The sequence below is a fragment of the Penicillium cataractarum genome (assembly GCF_028827025.1).
Source record: "Penicillium cataractarum strain IBT 29864 chromosome Unknown utg000004l, whole genome shotgun sequence".
Taxonomy (NCBI): Eukaryota; Fungi; Ascomycota; class Eurotiomycetes; order Eurotiales; family Aspergillaceae; genus Penicillium; species Penicillium cataractarum.
In genome coordinates, this window is record NW_026622740.1 from 75,251 (window position 1) to 96,545 (window position 21,295).

Here is a 21,295-nt window from a genome sequence, read left to right on the forward strand (position 1 = left end):
ATACCTGAGGCATCCACTTCTCTCTGAAAGCTTCGTGAGCAGAAATTAGTCGAGTCAGAAAGGAGATCAATTCGAGTGATAAATAAAAAAGATAATAGAAGAAAAGAGAAACTATTCACAGAATCCCAAATCAACTGAAATCACAAGTCAACCTCCATGGCGTGAGGTGCCAGACTGCATCGACCAATCCGGAGCCTCGCTTAGTCCGCCCGAAAGCTTCAACTTCACTTCCCGTCCACTTCACTCCGTCACTCTCCTCTCCTCCACCCTTTGCCCACCCCGCAACCCCTCGAGGCAGGATCAATTCTGTCCACCCCCTCGAAAAGCCCCCCGAGCATCGACTGACGCTGTCTATCCGCTACAATGCCCGCCGCTCTCCCCCCCCATCACCGGCGTAGGTGGTCCCCCTTCCCTACGAGACCCGGCTTGCCCCGAGCGGGCTGGTCGGGTGCTTCGCTACAGGTGGACAATGGATTAACATGCGTTGTTTGATAAACAGATGCTTCGCCGTGGTCTCGTTCTGGACCTGAGCACCGCTTTCGGTGAGTGATCGAGTCGTTCTTTAGAGGTGGTCGCGAGTGGCATGATCGCATGATGGACCGAGATTTGGAAATTCCGCAATTGCTCTCGGCGCAGGATATCTTGCATACACCAGTTATCCGGGATGCAATGGGCACAGCAATACGGCCATACATAGCGCATGGGGAAAGGATCACAATCGACTAACCAACAACCTCACCATCTAGGCTTCGGCACCACCTTCGGTTACCTCTGGTGGTACGGTAAGTAACATGAATCCATGCCCTCCATCTCCTCCAAGACCAACCTTGCTAATCAATCTCTCTCCCATCATCCAGGCTACCACCTGCCCCGCGTCCGCGAGCGTGATGCCTACTACACTCGTCTGGAGCAGGAGCGTGCCGCCCAGCGCGCATAAATCGATCAACACTAGTCGCATCCCCTCGACCTTTTCGTTTTCGCCCATCGGCATCACTGCGTTTTCCCTTTGTGAACTGAGATCTCCTCCCTAAAAAAGAAGCAATCAATCAATATTCCTTGTGTCAAGGAAGTCTGGGGGTCTTGTAATCTCCATGAGTGAGATGCGTCGATCGGGTCCCGGCCGCGTGTGGATGGTGTTTTTGTGTTGAACCCGATTGTACATATACGCCTGTGATCAATTTACTTTTCTATTTCCTGGTCCTCTATATTGGAGATTTTCCACTTGACTAGCTGGGTTATACGCTGCTCGGATAATCCATGACCGATGACCGATGCTCTTGACTTGTAGATCTAGATCAACTACGTTGCAGACGAATTACACACTTTCCACACGCTCTACTCATCTTCATCCCAGTTTGATCGGACGGGATCTATTGAATTCAAAACGCTAATTACGCCACTTATATGTACTTGAAAATCCCACCCTGGAGATAAAAGTCCACCCTGTAGAGCCATGAATCATCATGTTCGCATCTCTCATAATCCAGTCCCGAGCGCCAGCCACAGATACTCCCATCACAGGATAGGAAAGGTATCACAGCTAGACACGCGAGACCCCCATTCTGGGAGCAACGAATCGATCAGATTATCACCGATTCTACCGAAGCACCCGCTCGAAGCTCACGCCCCGGACGGACCCGCCGGCCATGGAGGAGCGAACATTCCGCTTGAAGCCCTCACGGTTCGTACGGAGGTCATCCGCAGCATCCTTGTTCAGGGGATCCGAGGCATTGGGCTCGAGGAAGAGGAACTGCAAGAAGATCAAACAGTTAGCCCATCACATTCCGCCCTGAATCCATAATAAAGCCTTGACGCAAACCCACCTGCATGCCCACGATAACCGCATTCAAATTCAACACGGGCTTCCAGTCCTCGCGCAGGATGTTCAAGCACACGTTCCCATCCAGATCGATATTCGGGTGATAAATCTTCTGGGTACACTTGACCTTGGGCGGGTCGTGCGGGAAATTCTGGTTCACGGCGAAACTAAAGTTGAACACGCCGCCCTTGTACATGCCCTCGTCCGGCTCGATGGTCAAGGTGAAGTTGAGGATATCGTCCGGGTTGGGGAAGGTCATTTTCATGGTATTTCCGAGGGTGAGTTCTTGGAGGTCTATACAGCAAGAAAGAGGGTTAGAAGGAAGTCATCTTGAGAATATTTCTCCAGGATAAGTGGAAGGTATGAGTCGAAAGGTCGTGGGAGAGAGACATACCTCGTTGCACGCGGAGTTGCGCAGCGGTGACCTTCTTCTTTTTCTTGCCAGCGGCGCCTTCGGCATTTTCAGCCTGCGCCTGCTGCTGTTTCTGTAAGGGGAGTCAGTTCGAAGTTCATCTATCAGTTATTTTGTATAGATCCAGGGTGTAGTCCATACCATCGACCAGATCTTCAACATCTTGGGAGTCACCACCCCACCTGGTGGAAACACGGAGATCACAAGATACGGAGGGGAGGGGAAAGCAGGTCCAAGAGGGATGGAAAAAGGGATCACAGTCGACGCAGCAAGATTGCCACAACTCGAGAGCAAAAGTCGAGCTTGGTGGTGGACAGAGAAGGTTGGAGAGGTGGAAGTGAAAGAGAGACAAGTCTTGCGGGGGAGTTCGTTTCTCAGCCCGGCGGGTTCTTTCTGTTCCGCCTTTACAATGGAACATGACGTACTTTGACACGAAGTCGGGTACTGTGACAAACTTACCAAAGTCTATACGAATTATTCAGTCACTTTATCTTTTTAATCACATCTCAGAAAGATTTCATTGCGCCCCGAATGCATTCCCATTGCATCGCTGGTCCCCAAAAAAAGAGTATCACGGGATTTCAAGGTTGCTAGTCAACCCTTCCACGAGAGTACATACTGGCATCACAAAAACGAAAAAAAGAACTTCGAAAGGTAACGGGCATCTTTAGGTAGAATACAGATCGCGACAGCTGAAGACAAGAAGGACAGAATTGAGATGAACAAGATGAAGGCGGGAGAGAAGGAGATACATGTGCCAAGGGGTGTTTTCATGAGTAACAGAAAAAAAGGCATAGGAAAGAGTACGTCCACACATCCGTTTACCGGCGGGCGAAACAGCACTTGATACCAGTGCGACCCAAGAACCAACAGGCACCGATGAAGCGGAACAGGGACATGGCGGCGGTGGACCACAGGAGGGCCTGGAAGAAACGAGTGGTACGAGTGGTGGCAGTGTTCTGGAAGAAATTGTCAGTAAGCAGATTCTCAAGGAGAAGAATTCAAAGTTAATTGGAAAAGAGGGGACCCACCGTGAAGCCGAACTTGTCAACCGCCTCGCTGGTAATACACACGGCCAGGAAGGCATTGCTGAAAATCCAAAAGGTGACGAGACGAGTACGGAAGCTCTTGTACGAATCCTCCAGGGACTTCTCGTCATGTTCAACGGGGGCAACGTAAGGCGTCAAGGCACGCTTGACGGTAGCCTCGAATTGACTGTCAATATCGGCCTGTGGTTTATCAATTTCCTCTATGACCGCGTCTTTACTGCCTTCGTCCTTGGTAGTCTTGGCAGAGGGCAGCGCATCAGCCTTGTCGGAACCCTTGGTACCCCAAGACACATCGTGCCAGTTGCTGAAGGCATAGACGTTGAGAATGTTGATGTACGAAGACTGCAGAACCATGTAGGCGGGGAACGAGGTGAACATGTGCCAAGGGTCGGCATACATGAACGAGGCGACGAAGTAGAGACCGAAGGTGGCAGCCAGGGCAATAATAATGATACCAGCACCGGACGAAGAGAAGAACGACTTGAGGAAAGCTCCCACACCTTGGTCGGTAACGAAATCCATCGGTGCGCCACCGCTGAAGGCGCGAACCACCAGGTACAGCGAATCCACCACGATGTACACCTGGACGACACCGAAGAAGACAAAGGAGGCCAGGTACGAGAACTTGGAACCCTTGGGACGATTACCGAGGGCAAGGATGAACTGAAGGAGCAGGAAGCCCAAATAGGCATACTTGACGATGGTGTTGATAATGGGGGTCGCAGTTTTACCGAAGGGGAAAGCCTTGTTCCCGTTAGTCTCGCTGGGGGTACCGACCAAGTCAATAATGACAGTGGTGGTCAGCCAGTACGAGGCGAGCGCGAACCAGGTGAGGATGGTGCTGAAGATATTGTACAACATCTGAATGTGCAGGAAGAACATACGGATGATGTTGTGACCAGATTTGTACATACGGCCGAAATGCATCAGCGAGTAAATACCGGCAGCGAACGAACCGTTCAACCAACGACGACGCTGCGAGATAAACTCGGCGGCACCTTCGGGCACGTCAGTCTCGGCCTTAGAGGCCTTGACATACGACAGATGCCACTTGGAACCGGCCTTGGCGACCAACTCGAAACAGAGGATACGATCCTCGGCCAAGAACATGTTCTTCTTGAAAATGTTCATGCCTTCGATACCCTTCTTACCCAGCTGCTTCGACAGGGTGTGATCACCGTGGAAGTACTGCTCAAGCGGGCGACCCATGATTGCGCGGAATCGATAGGCAGAGAAAGCACCGGGCAACACGGACACGTAACCGAACGAACTCTCGAGAGGCTTATCCAAGATATTACTGATCTTGTACTCAAAGTTCTGTGCTGCCACGAGCGGGTTGACCAAGTTCCGCCAGCCCTTACCCAACATGGCGTGAATTTCACCACAGGCACCACCAAGATCCTTGTCATTGTAGAAGCCCTCCCAGAGAGCGAGAAGAGACTTGGGGCCGGGCTTGGTTCCTGCGTCGAGCAAGATACAGATCTCGGGGTTGAGAATACGGCCAAAGGCGTTGAAGAGCCAACGGTGAGAGTTGATCTTCTTGCTGTTCTTCTGCTTCAGACAGAACATCATCTGGACGGGGGGAGGGTGCTGGGTCCATCGTCGGTCGGTCGGATAAGCTGTTGACTGGGCGTCACGGACAGCTGAGTGGTGTATTCGAAGATGTGGGCCACGGTCTCCTTGCCGTCGACATCGCGCTTCATGACACCGTCCTGGTAGATACCAACGGTGGCCAGGACATCCAGCGTATCCTTGTCACAGGGGTCGATACCGTCGAACACGAGGGCCACGACGATCTTCTGCCAAGCAGGACCACCCTTGTTCCAGAACTCGGACTTTTTAAGGTTGACGATATCGCGAATATTTTGCATGACACCGTGCAGTGTGCGCGAGGTCAGAGTCTTGTCCTCGTTATAGTAGGTAATCGCAATGAGCAGCTCAGTGTGACGGTTGTACATGGCGGGACGCAGGTTGTAACCATTGTGGAGGGTAAACTCGTTGGGATCGCAGGTTGCAGCAGTGTCTAGACGATGAGAAGATGCGAAGTTAGCCCGCATTCCGTGTATGTGTGTATCTTCTGGATTGGACTCCTGGACTGCGGTTCACAGGGTCTTCCAAGGTTCGCGCTGAACGCTACTTACATCGCATATGGGTAAACTCTTCGCTACCACCCTCGAGATCGTTGCGGTACTTGGCCTGAATGGCATTTTGAATGGCACTGGGCACGGGATAGTCGACACTCAGGACGGAACCCTGGACCAGCTTCACCTTACGGGTGGCATAACGGCGCAGGCCGCCGCCGGTTGCACCTCCAGGAGCTTGTCGCTGGCGCCAGGCCTCGGTGGAGGAGGTCTCGCTACGAGCGTAGGGTGAGGCAACCCGGCCGGGGACACCAAAGGCAGCTGCGGGGTTCTCAGACTGGCCCGAGTAGACAGAGCCGGTCGCGTAGGGGTCATGGTAGCCTGGAGCTGAGTCCGTGGCATAGGTCTCGGTCAGACTGTATCCCGAGGCAGGGCGCACGGGAGAGACGCCGCGAGAGTGCGGGTCGTCAAAGGGAGTCGCAAAGGGACCTTGCTGGTGGGACAACAGTCCGTGCGAGGCATCTTCATCTTCCCGATACTGGTGAGTATAAGTTAGTATTTTGATGAAAGAAGCATTTGAGAGGGGATGGTTTTTGGAGGTAAACCCCCTCTACAAGGGATTAACCGTGGGGGGAGGCGCGTACTTGGGAACTGGGAGCATCTTGGTGGCTCTCGTACTTGGGCGAGTGCGCGCCAGACCCTTGGTAGGCCATGATGGTCGCGCAACGGTTTGACAGGTAGAATTAAAAACCGGCGGGATGCTGTCCAAATCCGAAGAGGGGTAAAAGAGGGCGAAGAGAGGAGGTCGTGGTGATGAAGGGAGCCGAAAGATTAAGCCACCAGGGCTGCAGGTCGTAAGGGTTGGGCTCGCGTCGAGGATTCCAATGTGGGAGCGGCTTTAAGAGATTGTCCTCCCGATCAAAGAAAAGGAGGGTCCACAAGGTTTGGGGGGACAGAGTGGTGTGTTATTTTGGTTTCCCCGAGTGAACAAAGGGGGGGGGATGAGGTCGAATGCAAGTCGAGTGATCCCGACCAAAGAAAAAAAAAAAACGACACCCGATTAGAAGTGGTGGGGGAGGAAAGAAGGAGGAGAGAAGAGGTGAGGGAAGGGGAGAAAAAGGAGCAGGAGTAAGATGAGACGAGCACGAATCGTATTTGCTCCAAAAGGGAAAAAAAAAAGACTAAAGGGACAGGGCAAAAATAGACGTCTCTAACCCCCAGTGGGCTTAGCCTCGAAACTCGACATCAACACAAACAAAATAGGAATCTAATAAAATCCGACTAGAGAGACTCTCATGATTCGTTCCTTTTTAGATCATCCTCCAGCCTAATGCCCAGCTTAATGCCAGGTTTTTGCCTCCCCCGGCCACCCCGTAGCATGAGGCTCCTACAGATTACAGATCTTCCACGGGACGGAGGATCATGGAGTCATTGGGGGAGACTGGGAAATAAGGAGGTACACAGTAGATGGGGACTACGTACATGATGCATAATACAAAAGAAAGTATGCACATACTCCATCCCTTGGGGGGGAACAAGATGTCGCGGTATGGAGAACCCTGAATGGAGCCATTCAGGGACCAAAAAGGGAGCTGGGAAAAAAGGGACTCAGGGACTTCCAAGAGACCCTGACTGGTCAAGGCGGTTAAACGTATTCCTTTGGAATCCACAGCTCCGCTTTTCTTCTTTCTTTTTGGTTCAATACTGGCGAGGGTATACTGACTCTAAAAGATAGAGAGTATACAACTCTTCCGTATACACCAAAGTAGTTCCATACTAAGCGTTTAGTCTCCAAATCCATAGACTGACTACCCCCCAAATGTCTCAACCCTCCCCCTTAGTCACTTTTCTTTCCTCTCTTCTTTTTTTTAGCCCCCTCCCAAAGCGCTAGTCTTTCTCCAGATCTCCACAGGCGCTTTACCGAGTTGGGGGAGACCCGCTGAACCCAATCACCGGGCTCCACTGGTGAAACAGTCGGTGAGATAATCAACCAGTCCTCAGCTCTTCAGCCCTAGTTACGAGCATCTTATGTGAGAAGGACGATGAATTGAGAAGATCTCGATAATAAACGGTCAGAGATAATCGCGAGAATTCCCGGATTGTCGGGTATCTCCACGGTCGGTACTACCCTCCTCCATAGGACCAGTGCCAGTATACAGGACTGTCGTCGTACCAGGCTTTCCTACATTCTTCACGTCGTGTGGTATGCTGGCCACGGGATCCTGCAGAGGACACGGTAGAGATCGGACTGCATACATCTTGAGTACATATTCCCGTTGCACATCTTGAATGTCCTGTAGGTACGGTGTACCTGCTGCTCCTTTCGGGAAGCTTATCTCGACGAGAATCGCATGGAACTCGCTTTGTAGATCTTCGTTCCAGTCTGTGTACTTTGCATCCATAGTGGAGGCGATATATAGGAGTTGCGATCCCTCAGCATAGCCCGCTGTCTAGTGTCTACAATGCAAAGCGTGGCTGTTTGTGGCGTCGAGTACAAAATATATCTCATCATCTCTGTAAACACACCAGGTATACCCATCTCTATATATATTTCGTGGCTTACAGGTTATCCTTGGTCGAGTATAAATCTACTCAGCAGGGCTGATGCCAACGTCTAACAGTGCCACCGAGTCTATATATATGGATCCAACGGACTTTCCATCGGGTCCATCATCCTTCATCTTACATTTCCATCTTGCCGAGAAATCAATGCAGCAATGCCCGAATCAGGACAAAGCAATGGAGGAACATGTGCTCCACCGGACAAAGGTAATTATGGCAAGGGACAGGGCTGGACTCCGCTGGCTGTCTGATTGGCTACATCCAACTGCATTGACTGCAACCACAAAATCCCAAATACGGGACAGCAGTGTAGCACAGACATCCTTTGCCACAGCCACCAGCCAACCGGCGCTGGTGGCTTCGCCTCCTCCCGTGTCTGGCGTGTCTCAGGTTTGGGGGCCTCATCTCCCTAGGAGGGGTGATTCCATGCCCTTTGCTGGGATTGGGCTTGAAGAGCCTTTCAGCCACGCTGGTCAAGAGGCAGCACAGCCCAAAGGTTAAGTGATCTGACAGAGTAAATTAACTAATCTTTCTGTAATGGATAGTTCAGCATGTGGTAATCGTGAGAACTGTGAGAACGTGAGAACCCGCTAGGGAATAATCATGAACTGGTGAGATTTATTCTCTCTCCCGGCCATTCCATCACGTGCATGCTTATCTCAGCCTAATTTCCCGTCCTTCTCGGGCCGACTCTCTTCCGAGTCCAGACTGGTTCCTTTTCCACTTTCACTCCGGAGATACATTTCTCCCAGTCCGAGCAGTCCCATTGATCCACTTTCTTGTCCACTTTCTCGTCCGATTTCGTCCATTTCAGGTACTCCCGTCCTCCTCCCGTCTTCCCGTCCACAGCCGGACAAAGGAGAAAGGATAATGCAAGGTGCACTTGAAACAAACTGCCAGCCTCGTCTTCGATCGTTCTTTAATAGATCCTGTAGTCTTTGAAGTCAACTTATTATCCTCCTATCTTATTATCTTATTATCTTATTCTTCCTATCACCCTCGTCGTCATCACCCATCCTAAGAAATCCGTCCGGTTCAAAGTGGAACCCACCGTCCACGTCGTGCTCAGGCCCCCGTGACTCTCCCAGTGTCTGGCCCCCCCCCCGTGCTCTCCTCATTTCCCGTGAGATTCCCATCTCTTCACTCCTCCTCCTTCTCATCTCCATCCTCTTCTCGCCCTCGAATCATATCGGGCTTCTTTTTTCCAATCCTGGTCGCCCTCGATACCGATCCGTGGACGATGCTCGTCCATCATCCTTGAATCTCTTCTCCGACCTCTTTTCTTCCCACACTCGTTACCCGCCGCCCGTCGAAACTCGACCTCGACTTTTCGTCTTTTCTCTTCATGATCTAGCGATTCTGCTCACGACTTGACGCCGTTTGAGCCCGACACTCTCTTTTACCTTTTCGGGTCCCTTCGTATTTCTCTCTTTGCAACTCTGCACATTCATTTGCCGCCCGTTGACCGGTCGCCTTTGTTGATATCGATCTTCGTTTCTGCCTCGCCAATCCTACGTCTTCTCCTTCGCCCATCATGCTCACTCCCATTGACCCCGCCTCTTTCTCGCCCATCGGTACGATCAACCTTTCTCTCTCTCTCTCTCTCTCTCTCTCCTATCGATCATAATACAGGATGCCCCGGATCACCTCTACTAACACATCAGCCCACCATCTAGATGGCTTCTCTCCTTCCCGCTCCCTCTTCAAGCGTTGCAAAACATGCGACTCCGTCCCGACCTGTCCAGCTTGCCCTGATGGCCAGACATGTACCATGACCACGCAGACTTGCGACAGCTGTTCTACCACGAAATGTGTGTCGACTTCAACCAATACTGCACCTCCGTCCAAGGGTACCAATGTTGGTGCCATTGCGGGTGGTGTGGTCGGAGGTGTGGTCGCTCTGGCCTTGCTCCTCTTCCTCATCTGGTGGTTCGTTATTCGTAAGCGCCGCAGTGCTCAAGCCGAGGAGAAGGATCATAGTGCCTTCAATGCCGCCCGGGACGGACGCAAGTCCACCCAATCCATCGCCTCTACCGTTCTCACCCGTGCCTCCAACGTCATCCAAATTGCCTACATTCCAGGCGTCACCAATCGCTCCCCTCCCGAGACCCCTGCTACACTGGTGCCTCCCGTGCCACCCCTTCCCGGTGCGCACCCCGATCAGCACTTCTTCATGCCAGGTGATCTGCGGGATTCCTCTTGGACCACGATGACGGGTCACCAAAGCATGTCCCCAACCCTGCGGAGCAGTGTTGCGACAACCGTCTACCGCAGTGACGCCATCGTCAGCGCAACCCCGGCGCAACAGATTCAGCGTTCTCGTGCCAACATCGTCAGTGTTCACAACGGACCTGGAGGTTCTGGCACTAGTACTCCGACTCAAGGAGTCCCGGTTATGATCACTCCCAGGGATGCCCCCGCCGTCCCCGCTATCACCTCGACTCAACTCGCCAAAGCTAGCGCCATGTCACAGAGCGGCAGTTCCATCGTGGCACGTCAAGTGATGGCCAAGCCCGTCATGGTCCGTGGTGCATCAGTGAAGAAGAAGGATGGACAGGTCCCTGCCAACAAGGAGACACAGGCAGACAAGATGCCGGCCACCGCTGGATCGGATAGCAGCCGCCAATTTGATCATCAAACATCCACATTCGACGGCAACTCCTCCGACGAAGAAGGCGACGAGACTCGCCCAACTACCTCCTCCAATTCCACCAAGACCAAGCCTGCCACCACCCCCGAAGAGACTGCCGAAGACTCTGGTCCCTTCCAAGATCATCTCACCACCTCGGACACAACCTCTTCCTCGGTAGATCAGAAACGCAGCTCCCACCACACCGATCGCACACCACCACCACGTGTACGGAGTCCCTTCTCCGATGACAACGAGGTGAAATGAGCGATAGAATAACCAACCACATTGGTCACACTGTGATGTCACGTATTGCTTTTTTTTTTCTGGTGGTTTCTGCAAAAACCCATGGTCGCATCTCTTTTTCATTCCCCATCTCATCTTGTCACAATCTCTTCCTTCCATTCTTTGTACGTATGAAACTCCCTTGGGACTCGGTATATTCTATTTTTTGGGCGTTGATTCGTGGTTTTCCCGGGTGCTACTTTTATGTACAGCGAGAACAGCACTCGGGGGAGGCGGAACAATCTTTTTTTTGAATTCAATGATTCAGTTATTGGTCATTTTATGATTCTTGTCATTTTGAACTTGACTGTGTGTACTTTGTAAAGCAGAGAGCTCCACCTGAGTGGGGTTTATGTAGGCCCAGATCTTGTAGATAAACTAGATTAAAGTGTATCCGATGTTTTGCATAAGATTGCAGATCGATAAAATATCGAATCGATCTGCATCCATTTGGCGGTGGGTAACCTTGATCTTATCGGTGATGATGGATGGACCTCCTGTCTCCGCCAGATATATATTCTGGCGAAGCAACCCCCACGAGATAACACAACATCTGAACATCAGACCTAATATCCAGTGGCGAACCTTAGCTAATATTTTGTAGTCACTCCGTACAAAAAAAAAAAAGTCCTATCCAATAAATAGACAAATAAAAAACGAGGGTATCTACAACAAATCCACCTCTCAAACCCAACCCATCTATCACGATACCCAGAAGCCCCGGGTACCTCTCACACCACAGCAACACCCTCCTCCAACCCCATCCCCCGACCAATCTTCCGAATCAAAGCACGCTTCAAAAACGCCTCCCGCGCAAGACCACGCGTATGCCTCGACCAAGAATCAACCCCAATCACGCCCCGCACCAGCGCGGACTGTAACGCATACAGCGCATGCTGAAGACCTTGTTCGTCCGCGACGAGGTCGTACAGTTGCTTTCCAACCACCGTCGGCGCGACGAGGACTTCGTCGATTGGCGGGAGACCCGAGTGCGAGTCGGATGTGCCAGTTGCGGTTGAGGAGGAGGGGGCGTTTGAGGTTGCGGCTGATGCGGAGCGGGCCTGGGCGTCTGCGATAGTTGCGTCTGCGCGGTGGATGGTTTGTTGGAGGATTGCGGTGTTGGATTGGAGGGTTGAATGGAGGGCTGTTAGGGCTGTGACTTCTCCCTGGAGAGTTGCCATGGCGGCTTGGAGGGAGTGGGATTGCGAGACGAGAGATTGTGCTGCCGAGTCGGATTGGGCGGCGTGGTTATTTAGAGTCTCGGCGAGAGTTTGGGAGACGGCATGGAGTAAGGCGTCTTTCTCTGGATTTGGGGGGATGGGGGGTGCAGGACCCGTGGGGGTGAATGATGGGAGTTCGAGCTCGAAGGGAGATGTGAGGAGATCCGGGGTTTCTTTCTTCGACGCTGGTGCTGGTGCTGCTGGGGGTGGACCTTGATAGTTACCCTGTGAATATGGGGGCCCTTGAGGTTGTGGCTGTTGCTGTTGGCCAGGTGAGGGTTGATACCCCGGATATTGGGACGGATGTGCTTGGGGTGGTTGGGTATATGACTGCTGCTGCGACAATGGTCTTTGAGATCCAAGAGGCAGCCCAGCCTGCTGAGGGAAGGCTGCATGTGGTGCATAGCTAGCACCAGGACTGATGGGGCCGGCAGGGGTACGGTTATAAGTTGCCAAGTCTGGTTGCATATGAGGCTGTATAGACGGTTGCGCCGGAACGAACTGATGAGATAGTCGGCTCCCAGGGCTCATCGCACCCATATGGACTGGAGCAGGGCCTCGAGAAGCTTCCGGTCCCTTTGGTGGCAATGGAGGGAGTGGAGGAGGGGATTGATATCGCTCTGCACCTCGCGCGGGTTGGGGTTGAGCCTCCGCAGCAGCACCTGGTTTCGGTGGTAGCTGTGGTGGAGTATTGGCGGCTTGGCTGGGGGATTGACTGTGAGCTGGACTCTGAGATTGGGCTGTCGAAGGTCCCATCCCAGGAGGCAAAGGAGGTACTGGTGGTGGAGTCTGCATCGGGGTCTGTTGCGGCTGCGACTGAGGGGGCATCGGTTGCCTGTATCGAACGGGGGGTTCTTTGGCGAACACTTCTCGAAGAATGGAAAGCATATCGGCAATGGTTGACCTCTATGATGGGACAGGGAATACGGTCAGCCTGTGTATCCAGCGGTCCCTCTCTCAATCCCACTTACATCCCATGCCTCCGCCCAGTGGGCCAAATAATGATGATATACCCGCCCCTCCAGCGTCACATGTTGCCCAACGCGAACCGCCATGTCCTGTGTAGGTGTCACATAGATGATAGGAGGTTCCCGAGGGTATGTATTCGGGATCCAAAGCGCAATCGGGAATCGGTATGTGGTGCCCCGGAAGGCGACAGGGAGTGTGCCCACAAGGTGGAGGAGGAGTGCTGAGAAGCCATTCTCGTACGCTGGAGGATAATCCATGTCAGTGACTTTGTAGCACAGCGCGTTGAGTAATATAGCTTACTGTAGACGTCGGTTCGTGGCGAGAGCGAGGGGTACTGGGCGAGCGCATTGGCAACGTCGTGGTAGGTCCGGTTGGGATCGTGGTAGGTTTGTTTGGGGTCGTGATGGTCCTGTAGCGTGGTCAGTTAATTGTAAACCAGGTAGATTTGAGGATACATACCTTGGACAAGACCGAGTATAGCCACGTTAACGTCCGCTGGGGGACCGCCATGTTGATGGGGGGTTGGAAGTGGGAAAGGAAGCTCGTCCTCCGCACCACGTTGACTTCCCCGCAACCGCTCTTGGCGTCATCCGATGGTAGCGGGTTCTCACAATCACGAATTCTCTAAATTTCAGATTGATCTATACTAATATGGTAAGATTGTACTTGTGGAACCTGACTCTAGAGTGCTGGGTAATTTCATTCTAAATACTTTCTAGCGGCGTTTTTTCACCCATTAGCATTCTCAATCAGCTGGGCCTGTACTAGACTTGACTATTTAACGGGTTCAATGCTAGCGGCAGGAGTCGTTGTGCATAGAGCAGAGCAAACCTCTGAAACGTTTCATACCTTTTATCTTCATAAGGGGTTAGAGAACTTCGTGGTTTTTCCTGTTCTAAAAGCTCCTTTACTGGGAGAATGATGCTATACCACTACGTTTAAGCAAGCGTCAATTTTGACTGTATAATCATCATTGTTCGTTCATAATGCTCTATATCGGTCTATACGCTCCTATGCAAATGAAGAAAGAAAAAAAAAAGTATCTAGTCAAAAATGGAAGCCTTCATCGAGTTGGGCTGGATGTACTCGGATGCATTGCGGAAGCTGGTGAAGCCCCAGCGAATCTGGGCAGCCATGGCAATCTCAACATCCAAATCCTTAGCAAAGGCCCAGGCCAGACCGCTGTCACGCTGGAAGGCACGGCCAACCAGGATAACGTCGATGTCATCCTCGTTCATGATCTTTTCGGCCAAGACCCCGCTGTTGATGGTACCCACAGCCGACACGAGGATCTTGTCGCCGACGGCCTTCTTAACGGCGGTGGCGAAAGGAACCTGGAAGCCAACTCCCGAGGTGACCTTCTGAGCAGCATGAACACCACCGGTACTAATATCAATCAGATCGATAGCACCCTGCTCGGCGAGAGCACGCGAGAATTCGACCGTATCCTCCAACTTCCAGCCCTGCTCCTCAGGCAAGCTGTTCTCCAGCCAGTCGGTAGCAGAGACGCGCAGGAAGACGGGCACATTCTCACCAACGGTGTCGCGAGTGAGCTGGGCAATCTCCAGCGGGAGACGGATGCGGTTCTCAAAGCTGCCACCATACTCGTCGGTGCGCTGGTTAGATGAGGGGCTCAGGAAAGAGGAGAGCAGGTAGCCGTGGGCATTGTGAATCTCGATAAAGTCAACGCCGGCAGCCAGAGCGCGCTTAACAGCGGCAACCCAAGCCTCCTTAACCTCTTGGATATCCTCCTTGGTCATCTCCTTGGGAATGATATCACCCTTCGCGAAGGGAATGGCACTGGGGGCCTTGACGTTGTCAACCCAGCCGCCAACGGCGTTGGTGGCCGTGACACCACCCAACCAAGGGGGAACCGTCGAGGCCTTACGACCCGCATGAGCCAATTGAATACCAATTTTCTGGCCCTGGCTGTGGGCAAACTCCACGACCTGCTTGAGCGGCGCAATTTGGGAATCCTTCCACAGACCCACGCAGCCGGGAGTGATACGGCCCTCGGGTACGACACCAGTGGCTTCAATGATGATCATTCCGGGACCGCGCTGAGCGATACCACCGTAGTGGGCAATGTGCCAGGGGGTCATGTGGCCATCTTCAGCACTGTATTGGCACATGGGCGCGACCTGTGGAGAGTCGATGTGAGCATATGGTTTCGGAAGAGACAGATGAGTCTGAAACAGGGGGAAAAGCAGAAGCATGAGAATGCGCGAGGTTAGACAAGACATACACCCAGACGGTTTTGGAAAGTGTGGCCTCGAATGGTCAGAGGCTGGAACAATTTGGGGATGGCCTTGCCGCTGGTTTGCGGGTTGCGCGCCGTACCAGCAGGCGGGCTCTGCGCAGGTGTGAAGTAGGAGATGCCATTCGCGGCGGCAACGGGGACGTCGGGCCAAGTCATGGTGATTGATGTTTTCCCAAGTAATAAGTTGGGATATATTTTGAATTAATTGAATGATTGAGATCCGAACTGGAGTGCATGATATAGTCCCTTTTATACATCTATCTTGATTTCTAAGCTTCGAAGAGTTTGCGGCATCGTACTAGGAAGACCCGCTGTGGTCCCAGGCCCAAACATCACGATAGTAACGGTTGATTTCAAAGATTCCTTAAAACCTAAGCTCTTGGCAATGGAAAGAATCCCTTGAGGACCCCTCGGAGAGAAATCCTATTCGTTATACTGCGTAATAGGCCCCTGTTTGTCAGCACTCTAAAGTATCTGCACTCCAGAGTCGGTAGAATACGTCGATCTGAAGAACCTGAAAGTCTCCGAGGCCAGTGGGTCGGGATAATTTGCCCCCGACGGCGATGTGGCCACTGGCGGTATTGCAATTATCCTGAGTGATGGATGCATGGTTCCAGGGTGAGTCGAAGGGAGTAGAAATTTCGATTGGAGATGTTGAGTATGTTAGCCATATACTGCATCAACGTTTGCATAGATAGAGATGCATGGAAGCTGGATGGAAGGATACAAGCTTAAAATTCTATTTGTGCAAGTATAGATCACGTGACCTACACGAGATGTCCCCTGTGCAGGACGAAAAGAGCAACTCACTAAAGCAATGACATACTACACTAATCTATGAACTTCAGCTCGATACGATGGTCGGAATGAATGAGGATAGTCTAGGCGAGCGGAGGCTGTCGGGTCAAACATCCAGGCGAAAGAGAGAGGTCTGGGGGGATGTTATTTCATCATCGCCAGCTACAGACAATAAACAATATGAGACTTCATCACCACACAGTCAGTCCCTCCTACAAATCTCCAAAACCCGAACCTGTCAGATCTATTCTCTGGTACTGGCAGTGCACTTGTCATAATAATAGTCCAGACTCGATAGGCATCCTTTGACTAGGCCACCGATGCGACCGTGCCTACGTTCATGTCGACTGGTGGGCTCTTGCTTTGTTTCCGTCTTGATATTGTTCTCCCGCCCCACTTAGTATTGTTCTCCCCACTCGGTCTGCCTTCCACCATCACCCTCTCTGGATCGTTCCCCAAAAGCAAAAGTACATTCAACTTCTCATTATTTGTTTCGGCTTCATCATGCTATTGCTAGACAACCCTCCCTCTGCCTGCAACACGGCTGTTGAGCTTCTCGCCTACTTCAGCCTGGGCCATGCTCGGCATCCTTATATAGTTCTGCTAGATCGAGAACTCACCCCTTGATGGTGACGAAGAAACCAAAATCTACTCTCTAATATCAGCTACTCCCAGACGATTTGAACACATTGAAATATCCTCGATTGACGACTTTCACCCATATCAAAATGTCAGCGACCTTTGAGCCATACACCAAGACACACCCTGAGAGACTGCCAGGGTTTGACCCTTTCACGCAGAGCTTCAACTTGAGCTATCCCGATGGCCACCCATTCACTATTTCCGTGATCGATGTGGATACCTTCATCCAGTACAACATTCGAATCTGCATCAACTACGGCTCTCAATTCGGCGCTTCGGTCGTGCTGTTTGTCATCCTCCTGCTCCTGACTCGACGAGAGAAGCGTGCATCATCCGTATTCCTCCTCAATTCCTCTGCGTTGCTGTTCAACATCATCCGACTGCTCCTACAATTGATCCACTTCACCACTGCACTTGAACATTTCTACCCATACTTCTCTCTGGACTACTCGAACGTACCGCGCAGTGCATATGCCATCTCGGTCACGGGTAGTGTCTTCCAATCACTCGTCGTGGCTTGTATCGAGGCATCGCTAGTTGTTCAGGTACAGGTGGTATGTGCAACAATTCGTCGTCGCTACCGACTGCCACTGATGGCTCTGTCAATCGCTGTGGCCCTGGCTACTATTGCATTCCGCTTGGCATGGATGGTCGAGAATTGCATCGCTATCATCAATGTCTCCTACATGAACACCATCTGGTGGCTCGAAAGTGCCTGCAATATCGTCATTACAGTTAGTGTGTGTTTCTTTTGCGCCATATTTGTCACCAAGCTCGGCTTTGCCCTTCGCCAGCGCCGTCGACTGGGCGTACGCGACTTCGGCCCAATGAAGATCATCTTCGTTTGTGGATGTCAGACACTCACCATCCCTGCGGTCTTCTCCATCACCCAATACTTTGTCGTCTTCCCTGAGCTTTCTTCCAATCTATTGACACTCGTCGCCATCTCCCTGCCCTTGTCATCCATCTGGGCGGGCGCCAGTTTCGACCAGGGTCGACACAGCGATACCCAACCTCTCCACCGCCGCAACCTCTGGCGCGGTCTCGCATTCGGAGTGAATAGCACCACACTCAACAACACTGCCTCTGAGAAACATATGACAGCATCCGGGATGACGGCTAGCACTGCTGCTCAGACCTTGTGCTATTCAGATCAACCTTTGAGCATGCTGAGCAAGGGGTCGCATGATTCGATGGACCCCCACGGAATTTGTATCGAACATGATATCTCGATTGACAGTGTTCAGTGGAAGCATTCCATGGTTTGAGAGTGTGCTTCTGATCATGTGGTTGATGCGCTCAGCCTATCGTGGGGGCACTATCCGCTCTATCTTTTTAGTTTCTTTTCTTGCCAAGTGACAACCCCAGGTTCCTCACTGGGAAATATTCTCCAACAGCCTCATGTGCATTACCTTTTCTTTCTTTTCTGTACCCAGACTATCTTTTTCCTACCTGAACACAACTGTTAAATCTCATTCTCGTTTTTCAAGCTTTAGAAGCACCCTGTAAAGCACTATCCTGGCAGAGACGCTAAAATAGATGTAGGTATATCTTCATTGGCCTCTCGTACCATTATCAATTGCTATTTCGACCTCTCGAATCCCACGCCTCATTCGCGTACCCTACGCAATCTCAGCCTCAATAATCATCTCGTACTGTTGAGGGTCGGGCCAGAATTTTACAATCTTAAAGCCAGATTCAGTCAGTAGCTTTTCCCATGCGCCCTGAGTCCGCTCAGAAGCCGACAACAACGACATCATATTCACGTCCATCGTGCTCTGGCTAATACTCGCCCCGGTGGGTGGAAGAACAATGTCGTAGACAAGGAGCTTTGAATAACCTTTGACCATCGCCTCTTTGGTGTTTTCAAGAAGCAGCCGAGCCTTGTCATCGGGCCAATCGTGGAGAACGGCGTGCATAAAGTAAGCACGGCTCCCTGTAGAGACAAGAGTTAGTTATTCAAGCAAGCCTCCTTGAGAGCACCTATATTTTCTTACCTTTCACAGGCTGCGGCAGGAAAAAGTCATGAGTCATTGCGGTCACCTTCTCATCAACCTGAGCATTGACAATCACCTCCGGAAGATCCTGTAGGACGAGCGATCCGGCAGGAAGGTCGGGATGCTTCTCAAGGACACGAGAAATGTCAATTCCAGTATTTCCACCAACATCCACCATGAATGGAGACCCATCACCTAGTTTCGCTCCCTCTAACAGTGCCGTCGTATCGTATACCTCGGTCAACGGAGTCTTCCATGCGGTCCATGCCTCCATATGGCCGGTGAAAGCTTCAAAATAAGCCGGGCTTTTCTGCAACCTCCCGAAGAAGTTGAGACCATCCTTGTCGGCTTCCGAGTAGTTATTCACGCTGATATCAGTGGGTTCTTTGTAGGAGGTCTTGCCAAGATAGGAAGGCAAGTTGTGGCCTGCTGCAATGTATTGATATGTTCTAGATCACAACTTGTAAGCCCAGGATGTCGTTAACTTCTTCAATCGTCCCATCCCAAGCCCGTCCATGCCCATTTGACTAGAATGGCTTAGTAGTTTGCTCAGAAGGCCTCCAAAGATCGTTCTCTAGTCTGCTCTCTTGTCTGTTCTCTAGTCTGTTCTATAGTTTGTTCTCTAGCGCTTCTTTAAACTCTCTTCAACGAAAATCCCACAATAGTTAAAGGGAAATGTTTTCCATTGTGCCGCTCAATTATGTATTCACGAGTACCAGGAAGTCTTGCGCACGGTTTCCTGTCAAAAGCCTTGAGCACGGGGCGAAGGATTTAGCATGCAGGATCAACGCCCAGGTCGAGCTGTCGGATTTCCGCTTGTGCGTTAGCTTCATGTATGAGCGTGGAGCACTAGCTGGGTGGCACCGACACTTACTCGTGGCCTAAACTTCCGCAGCAAGTGAATAGTCTTTCAGTGTCATCATGATGCATTCTCATAGGCCAAAGAAGCTGAAACCGTTATGTACTTCTGTCCGGGACCAACGGCAGGAAACGACGCCGCTTTGAACACGATGCTAATTGCCTAGCGTTTCTTGATATCGAAGAAAGAATTCAACAGTAGGAAAGGCGCATGTCGCTCAACATACAGGTCAAATCGTTGTCTATACTAATAACCAAAGAAGAATACGTCTTGTTCAAGACTGATATTCTTCTTCTCATCATCTTCATGGTCATTTCAATTCTGTCATTGAACCTGCCATTGTCATCGTCAGCATGAGCACATACGGAGGAAAAGGACCTATGACCAATGCAGTCCTTTGGGTGCTGGTGGTCATATTTGCCATTTTTGTGGCACTTCGACTCTATACACGAAAGGAGATTTTGAATTCTGTCGGTGCTGATGACTACCTAGCGGTACTTGCACTGGTGAGAACAATAATGATCTACTATGAGTGTGTCCTCAAGACTGACTCGCTGCAGATTGTGCATACCCTTTACACCGTTTTCGTCACGATAGCGACTACCTACGGTCTAGGAAGACTCTTTGCCGATGTCAATGATATTGCAAGTTACATCACCGCCACCAAGTATGAAGTGTTTAGTCAAGTGGCCGGCATCATGGCTATTGGGATAGGAAAGTTGGCAGTTGGCTCCTTCCTTCTTCGAATTGTACGAAACAGGATCCAAATTGGGTTTATTTGGGCTTGCATGGTTATCACAACCATCATCACGTTATTTGCCAGCATCACTGTTGTCGTACAGTGCATACCAGTTGAAAGGACATGGAATCCATATGCCAAGGGATCGTGTTGGCTCAATTTTTCTAATGTCGGATACACTGTTGGATGTGAGTACAACCTCAGATCTTTGCCAATCTATATCATGAGTATGAGCTGATATTTCTACCTTTCCAGCATGGTTTGTCGCCGCCGACTTTTGTTTTGCCATTCTACCATGGTTCGTTATCTGGGATCTCAACATGAAGAACAAGGAAAAGATCACTGTTGCATGTGGTCTAAGCCTTGGTGTCTTGTAAGTTGAGAACAGCCCCTTCATCCTGGGAAACCCATCTAACAGTGACAGTGCTGGGATATGTGGCATTGTTCGCACTGTGGCATTAAGCGGACTAGACACCTCCGAGTACATCTGTACGTCTACTTCTCTCCTCCCATCAAGGACAGATAGAACTAACCAAACTCCAGACGATACTGTCCCGATGCTTATCTGGTCCGCAACCGAAAGCTGCGTCACGATCATGTGTTCATCAATCCCCGTCCTACGCCCTCTCTACGTTCGCATCAGATACGGAACGGAAGGTAAAGACAGCTCGGCTGGCAATACCTCTTACAAGCTGCCCATGTATGGCAGCGGTCGCAAGCATGGCAGTCTGTCAAAGTCCGGCCTCGAGAATTCGATCGTCGAGCCAAGTCCCAAGTTCTACCCGCAGCATACAGTGGTGAGGTATAACACGAATAACACGAGTGATGAGAATATCCTTGACGGCGCTGCGGGCATTGAGAGGACGGATGAGTATACAGTTAGCTACGAACCGTTCCCTAAGAAGGGCTAGTAGTGGGATTTTAAATCTGAGGGTCTAACGGTTACATTTGGAGTTATCATGTTATAGCAAGGC

General features: G+C 51.2%; 10 protein-coding genes across 10 annotated transcripts; 4 read left to right on the top strand and 6 right to left on the bottom strand.

The window, feature by feature from the left end:
• Window positions 1-362: 362 nt before the first annotated feature.
• On the top strand, window positions 363-967 carry N7496_004554 (cytochrome c oxidase subunit VIIa). Its single transcript, XM_056697483.1, has 4 exons — window positions 363-394; window positions 500-542; window positions 747-782; window positions 858-967. The coding sequence occupies exons 2-4, from the start codon at window positions 500-502 to the stop codon at window positions 935-937; spliced, it is 159 nt and encodes a 52-aa protein (XP_056556008.1). The 5' UTR covers window positions 363-394; the 3' UTR covers window positions 938-967.
• A 630-nt stretch (window positions 968-1,597) lies between these two features.
• Window positions 1,598-2,393, bottom strand: N7496_004555 (NEDD8-conjugating protein UBC12; the record flags this gene model as incomplete). Its single annotated transcript, XM_056697484.1, has 4 exons — window positions 1,598-1,750; window positions 1,824-2,113; window positions 2,214-2,304; window positions 2,373-2,393. 4 exons carry the CDS (start codon window positions 2,391-2,393, stop codon window positions 1,598-1,600), a joined length of 555 nt encoding a protein of 184 aa, XP_056556009.1.
• Window positions 2,394-3,052: 659 nt separating this feature from the next.
• chsG (chitin synthase class III) lies at window positions 3,053-6,074 on the bottom strand (the record flags this gene model as incomplete). The annotated part of the gene is made up of 5 exons (XM_056697485.1): window positions 3,053-3,190; window positions 3,263-4,906; window positions 4,954-5,303; window positions 5,422-5,899; window positions 6,006-6,074. 5 exons carry the CDS (start codon window positions 6,072-6,074, stop codon window positions 3,053-3,055), a joined length of 2,679 nt encoding a protein of 892 aa, XP_056556010.1.
• A 1,359-nt stretch (window positions 6,075-7,433) lies between these two features.
• N7496_004557 (uncharacterized protein) lies at window positions 7,434-7,763 on the bottom strand (the record flags this gene model as incomplete). The annotated part of the gene is made up of 1 exon (XM_056697486.1): window positions 7,434-7,763. One exon carries the CDS (start codon window positions 7,761-7,763, stop codon window positions 7,434-7,436), a length of 330 nt encoding a protein of 109 aa, XP_056556011.1.
• Window positions 7,764-9,457: 1,694 nt separating this feature from the next.
• N7496_004558 (uncharacterized protein) lies at window positions 9,458-10,819 on the top strand (the record flags this gene model as incomplete). The annotated part of the gene is made up of 2 exons (XM_056697487.1): window positions 9,458-9,497; window positions 9,600-10,819. 2 exons carry the CDS (start codon window positions 9,458-9,460, stop codon window positions 10,817-10,819), a joined length of 1,260 nt encoding a protein of 419 aa, XP_056556012.1.
• Window positions 10,820-11,568: 749 nt separating this feature from the next.
• Window positions 11,569-13,536, bottom strand: N7496_004559 (uncharacterized protein; the record flags this gene model as incomplete). Its single annotated transcript, XM_056697488.1, has 4 exons — window positions 11,569-12,963; window positions 13,029-13,267; window positions 13,327-13,435; window positions 13,486-13,536. 4 exons carry the CDS (start codon window positions 13,534-13,536, stop codon window positions 11,569-11,571), a joined length of 1,794 nt encoding a protein of 597 aa, XP_056556013.1.
• A 533-nt stretch (window positions 13,537-14,069) lies between these two features.
• N7496_004560 (NADH:flavin oxidoreductase/NADH oxidase) lies at window positions 14,070-15,442 on the bottom strand (the record flags this gene model as incomplete). The annotated part of the gene is made up of 2 exons (XM_056697489.1): window positions 14,070-15,167; window positions 15,272-15,442. The coding sequence occupies 2 exons, from the start codon at window positions 15,440-15,442 to the stop codon at window positions 14,070-14,072; spliced, it is 1,269 nt and encodes a 422-aa protein (XP_056556014.1).
• Window positions 15,443-16,812: 1,370 nt separating this feature from the next.
• On the top strand, window positions 16,813-17,994 carry preB (alpha-factor pheromone receptor STE2; the record flags this gene model as incomplete). The annotated part of the gene is made up of 1 exon (XM_056697490.1): window positions 16,813-17,994. The coding sequence occupies one exon, from the start codon at window positions 16,813-16,815 to the stop codon at window positions 17,992-17,994; it is 1,182 nt and encodes a 393-aa protein (XP_056556015.1).
• Window positions 17,995-18,348: 354 nt separating this feature from the next.
• On the bottom strand, window positions 18,349-19,556 carry fmaD (putative O-methyltransferase; the record flags this gene model as incomplete). The annotated part of the gene is made up of 3 exons (XM_056697491.1): window positions 18,349-18,662; window positions 18,724-19,152; window positions 19,457-19,556. The coding sequence occupies 3 exons, from the start codon at window positions 19,554-19,556 to the stop codon at window positions 18,349-18,351; spliced, it is 843 nt and encodes a 280-aa protein (XP_056556016.1).
• Window positions 19,557-19,935: 379 nt separating this feature from the next.
• N7496_004563 (uncharacterized protein) lies at window positions 19,936-21,232 on the top strand (the record flags this gene model as incomplete). Its single annotated transcript, XM_056697492.1, has 4 exons — window positions 19,936-20,509; window positions 20,577-20,694; window positions 20,746-20,810; window positions 20,865-21,232. The coding sequence occupies 4 exons, from the start codon at window positions 19,936-19,938 to the stop codon at window positions 21,230-21,232; spliced, it is 1,125 nt and encodes a 374-aa protein (XP_056556017.1).
• Window positions 21,233-21,295: the final 63 nt, after the last annotated feature.